Source organism: Juglans regia, chromosome 16, assembly GCF_001411555.2.
Source record: "Juglans regia cultivar Chandler chromosome 16, Walnut 2.0, whole genome shotgun sequence".
Lineage (NCBI taxonomy): Eukaryota > Viridiplantae > Streptophyta > Magnoliopsida > Fagales > Juglandaceae > Juglans > Juglans regia.
In genome coordinates this window covers 23617096-23623006 of record NC_049916.1, presented here as the reverse complement: position 1 = coordinate 23623006, position 5911 = coordinate 23617096, and the positions used below count along the sequence as shown (strand labels likewise).

The window sequence follows — 5911 nt, the reverse complement described above, 5'->3', positions numbered from 1 at the left end:
TATATATATCCCATTTTATGTGTTTATTTATACTTGAAGCACTTAAGTCGAATAACAACATGAGAGGATATACTTCCACGCAGCCTACCACGTTGAAGGACCATCCTCTTTTTCATTCACACATTAATAAACAAACTGCATATAATAGATATATGCTAACTAACATTTATAACTTGATAATAACCTTTGGGAAATTATGCATTCACCGAGGATGCATCTCGATAAAAGTTATCAATTTTCGTTTATTTATTTATTTAATAGTTATATAAGTATTTTTTTAATATTTTATAAAAAAAATTAAATGTTTAATGAATCTAAAAAATGTTTGAGAAAAAAAAAACAACAAAAAATACAGGTTCTTTTCTTTGAGAATTCTCGATGAGCAGTACTATAGCATGGTCCATACCCTATTACTTCTTCATCCCCCCCGATTCACAAAGACAATACTGATGGATGACTATATCTATACATTTTTTTGTGGTTGCGAAATTCTTATCTCTATTTTTTCTCTTGGAGAGGGATGTGAGGTGAAGTGGGGTCCACGAATATTCTAACAGAATTAGGAGGTGGCAGAGGGGTACGAGGTGTGTGCGCAACGGCATTGAGTGGTGGCAGTAAGGTGGTGGAAGGGTTGGTTTAGTCTACTTTATGTACCTGAGTGGTGGCAGAAAGGTGGTGGAAGGGTTGGTTTAGTCTGCTCTTGCATAATAAATTGGAGAACACTGGTAGTAGAAAGGTGGTAGAAGAGATTGGGGTTTGTTTTTTCATTCCTTACGCTACAGAGTGGTATTAGGAAGGGGTGGTTTGTTTTTTCCCGTTTACAGCAGGAATGGGGTGTTTAGAAATGATGAATGACCTTGCAAAAAAAATGGGAATGTTTGAAGCTGACGGAGGAAGAATCTCAGCAAGTAGACCTATATGATGAGATCTCTGAGGAGTTGAAAAATAAAGGGGAATGTAGTCTGGTAGGAAATGTATGGATGGAAAGAAACATAAGTCAGGGGGTTATTGAAGCAACGATGGCTAAAGTGTGGAGGATAAGCAAGAAGGCTCAGTTTCAAGAGGTGGGCACAAATATGTTTGTAATCACCTTCGCTAACCAAGCTGATAAACAGAGGATCCTTGATAGGAGAGCATGGTTATTCGACAACCAGATGTTTGTGATATTGCCCTTAGATGGATTCATACCACCACAGCAGATGGATTTCAGTAGGGAGAGGTTCTAGGTTAAGTTTCATGACTTACCAATCGTATGTATGAATAAGGAAAGAGGAGAAAAACGAGGTGAGACTGTGGGTAAAGTACTGGAAGTTGAGTCACAGGACGATGGGAGTGGGTGGGGTTCATTTCTAAGGATTTTAATAGAAATAGAGCTTGGGAAACTATTGGCTAGGTGAAGGACTATAGTCTATTGCTATTAAAGGGAGAACTTATTGAGTTCCTCTGAAATTTGAAAAACTTCCACATTTTTGTTTTAAATGTGGCTATATCATCCATGGAGAAGGAGGATGTATGGGGAAGGAGGAGGAAGAGACTCAGTTTGGTACTTGGATGAGGGCATGGATGAGAGCTAAATTTAAGCAGAAAGAGGAGGGTAGAAATGTGAGATGGAAACAAAAAATGATAACAAGAAATGTAGTTGGAGTAAAGGATGAGGAAAAGAATAATAGTGTGAAGGAGAAGGAAGGAAGTCAGAAACAAGATGAAATTCAGAGGGAGGAAGAAATTAATGTAAGAAGTGAGGAGGTGATGAGTAAAAACCAAGATTTTCAAGAAGATGAAAGGGGGAATGCAAAAATGGTTAGTACTGAAACATGGAAGGAAACTACAACAGAAAATCAAGAGAAAAAGAGTGAGGAATCAAGGGAGGAGATGAGTGAAATGGGAGAAAGAATTGATATAAGTGATTGCTTAATGAAGGTAAAAGGAAGAACTATGGGGGTTTGGAATAGGAAAGCAAGGGAAAAAAAATTCTATGGTTTCTAACAGTGCTTCTTGCTTATCAAAAAGGCTATTTAGACAAGATGGGAAATGAGAAGTGGTGGAAAGGGAGAGGAAAAAAGCAAAATGTAGTAATAGTGAGGTGAAAGAGACACATTGTTTTGGTGGATGCTGGTGGACAGCTCCACCAATCATTATGAAAACACTAAGTTGAAATTGCCGAGGACTTGGCAACCCTCGAATAGTTCAAGACCTTTGCCATTTGGTAAAGGAGAAGAGGTCAAATGTGGTCTTTTTTATGGAAACAAAATTAAGGAGTGAAAAGTGTGATAGTATAAAAAGAAGGGTGAGAAGTGAGTGGTGTTTTGTAGTAGATCTAGAAGGAAGGAAATGGGGTCTTATGCTTCTATGGGACCAGTCTGTGGAGTTAGAGATATTAAATTACTCAAACAGACACATTAATGCTTGGGTCACAAATGAGGAAGGGAAAGAGATATGGTTGCTAACTAGTTTTTATGGGCAACCAGAAACCAGTTTAAGAGAAGAAGCGTGGAAGTTGTTGGCTTCTCTAAGACCCAATGATGGGGTGGGTTGGTGTGTGGTGGGGGATTTTAAAGAAATCTTAACACATGATGAGAAGGTGGGAGAGAAACAAAGGCAAGAGAAACAAATGAATATGTTCATAAATGTACTAGAAAGGGGAGGCCTTTTTAATATGGGTTGGAGGGGAGACAAACTTACTTGGAGTAACATGCATGATAGTGAGACTTTCACTAAGGGAAATGCTTGATAGGGCAGTAGCCAATTTAAGATGGAAGGAGATTTATAAAGAAGGGTGGGTAGAGGTGTTACAGCAAGATGTTCAGACCATAGACCCCTTTTGCTGAGTATGAAGCAGGTACTTTCAATAACATGGAGGAGGAGAAGGATGTTTAGATATGAGGCTAGATGGACTCTTGAGGAAGGTTGTGAGGAAGTCATAAAAAATGTTTGGACCACGAGGCAAGTAGGGGGAGATTTAGCCAAGTCACTTCAGAAGTTGCTGGAGGACAGCAAAGGAGCATTTGTTAAATGGAACAAGCATTTAGAGAATGACAAGGGCAAAATATTGAAAGAAAAAACATAATTGTTGAAAAACTTACAGATGAATGAAAGGAATCATAATATGGTGGAGATTAAAAAGCTTCAAAATGAGATAAGAGTCTCTCTTGAAATGGAGGATTTGAAGTGGAGGCAAAGAGCAAAGCTGGATTGGTATCAACTGGGTGATCGTAATACAAAGTTTTTTCACAGTTGTGCCAACCAAAGGAGGAAAAAGAACTGGATAGACAGATTCTTGATGAACAAGATAAGATGCAGAGCCTGAAATGATAGACAAGCTTTTTAATGAATATTTCCATAAGCTATTCAAATCCACAACCCCAAGTGATGGGGATATTGAAGCTTGTTTGCAGGCAGTGGCTCCTTGTGTAACAGAAGAAATGAATGACAATTTGTCCATACCTTTCTGTAGAGATGAAGTTGAGGAAGCTCCCAAACACATGGCCCCTTTGAAGTCACTTGGACCAGATAGCTTTGGGGCTTACTTTTTTCAAAAGCATTGGCAGATTGTTGGGGATGAGGTGAGCAAATAGTACTAGCATGGTTTAATGGTAACTCCCTTACACCTTCTATGAATCATACATACGTAGCTCTAATTCCTAAAGTTAAGGAACCTAAGAAGGCCAGTGATTTTAGGCCAATTAGCCTTTATAATGTTGGCTATAAGTTGATGTCAAAAGTGATGGCAAATAGACTAAAATTTTTTTTGAATGAAATAGTTTCACCCAATCAAAGTGCCTTCATTCCAGGAAGGCTAATAACAGACAACATAATGGTGGCATATGAGGTTTTGCATACCATGAAAGCAAGAAAAAAATGCAGATTGGGTAATATGGCCATCAAGCTTGATATGTTTAAAGCATACGACATAATTGAATGAAGTTTTTTGGAAGGAATGATGGAAAGGATGGGTTTCTGCAGGAAATGGATTGATCTTGTTATGAAGCGTGTCTCCACTATTGGTTATGCTGCTCTTATTAATGGTAAACCAAGTTCTAAGATCCAACCATCAAGAGGACTAAGGCAGGGTGACCCTTGGTCAGTTTTTAAACAAGGAAAAAACATCAGTGTTTTTTAGCTCCAACTCGAGGGGTGAGGATAAAGAGAAGATAATGGAGTTAGGGGGAGCAGTTATAAAGGGCAGCTATGAAAAGTATCTAGGTTTACCCTCTGCAGTTGGAAAATCCAAATACAACACCTTTAGAAGCATAAAAGAAAGGGTGTCGAAGAAGATTAATAATTGAAAAAATGCATTTATGTCAGCAACTGATAAGGAGGTAATGATTAAGGCAGTCTTAGAGCATTAGCATTGGTCTATGCATATGCATATGCAAAGTTATATTTGCATAATATGGCCCTAAAATTCTCCACATTGGCTTATGCATATCCAAATATTTAGCTACCTATGAATAGTACTTATCCAAATTTGGATAACCACTATTCACTCTACAAATCATATTTTAATAATTATTTATCTCTCCTCCCACTCTCTCTCACACAATCCTTTCATTTTCTCCCTCATTCAACAACAAAACAAACATTCACTTGCACATTCATTTTATTATTATAATATATTATATTTTTTTCATTTTATTATATTTTTAATATATTATTATTAAAAAATTATATTTTGTATTATTACATTTGTATCATTAATGTCAAATGTATGTAGTGGATATTAATTGTAAAATATATAAAAAAAAAAAATTGATTTTAGCAAAAAAGTAATAATAATAAAATAATAATATTTTATTATTATTTTGTTTCAAATATGCATAAGCCAATGTGAGAATTTTGCTTGAATGACAAAGTGAATATGCAAAAGAGGTAATTTTGCATATGCATATGCATAAACCAATGCTAATGCTCTTACAAGCAATACCAACTTACACTATGAGTGTTTTTAAACTCCAAAAAAACCTTTGTAAGGTGTTAAATTCTCTAATGGCCAATTTATGGTGGGGAAATTAGAAGACAAGTAGTTGTTTGCACTGGTGCAGTTGGGAAAAATTAGGGACTTCTAAGGCTAAAGGAGGGTTGGGTTTCAAAGACATATAGTCATTCAACATAACTCTATTAGCTAAACAAGGGTAGAGATTTTTACAGGACTCGAGGAGCATGGCAGCTGTTGGTGAACAAAGAACCCTTGTTTTTTATCCTGCAACAGCAGAAGGTTATGCACTAAGGAAAGCTATGGAATTTTTTAGAGACCTTAATTTTCGTAGAGTTGTTTTTGAAGGGGATGCTCAAGTCATCATGAATGCTGTCAATGAAGAAAAATAAGATTTTTCCAGTTATGAATGTGTCATTGAAAATACTAAGAAACTGTTAAAAGTTAGGAGTCAATGGAGTGTTAAGTTTGTTTATAGAAAAGTTAATATTAGTTAGTCTAGCTAAAAAATCCTTATCTTTGTTTTCTGAAATTGTTTGGATAGAAGAGGTTCCAGCTTGTATTGAGAGTATACTGTGTAAGAAAACACTTTGTAATATGGGTTCAGATCAATGAATGAATACTAAGGTATTTAAAATATATATATATATATATATTGATGGATGACTCGTCTTTTTCTCAAAAAATGAAAACGACTTTTCAGATGTATTAAGAGCTCGTTTGTTTTTGTTTTCGTAGATAGGACGAGATGAATTGATATTAAAATTAAAAATTAAATAAAATATTGTTAAATTATATTTTTTTAATATTATTTTTATTTTAAAATTTTAAAAAAATAAATTATTTATTTTATTTTATATAAAAATAAGAAAAAAATATAATTATTAAATGAAATGAGTTCAAAAATTAGGCCAAAACAAACTATTCCTAAAACTAGGGGTGTGCAAAATTTCAAAAATTCCGACTCCGTCCGACTTC

At 35.4% G+C, this 5911-nt stretch overlaps 1 protein-coding gene across 1 annotated transcript in view; it reads left to right on the top strand.

Annotated features, from left to right (window-relative positions):
- Positions 1-1512: 1512 nt before the first annotated feature.
- LOC118344828 (cyclic nucleotide-gated cation channel beta-1-like) overlaps positions 1513-5911 on the top strand; it is an 8510-nt gene continuing 4111 nt past the window's right edge. The window contains exons 1-2 of the mRNA XM_035686239.1: positions 1513-1920; positions 3345-3563. Of these exons, the coding sequence (XP_035542132.1) occupies positions 1513-1920; positions 3345-3563 (627 nt within the window). The remainder of the gene's footprint in view (positions 1921-3344; positions 3564-5911) is intronic.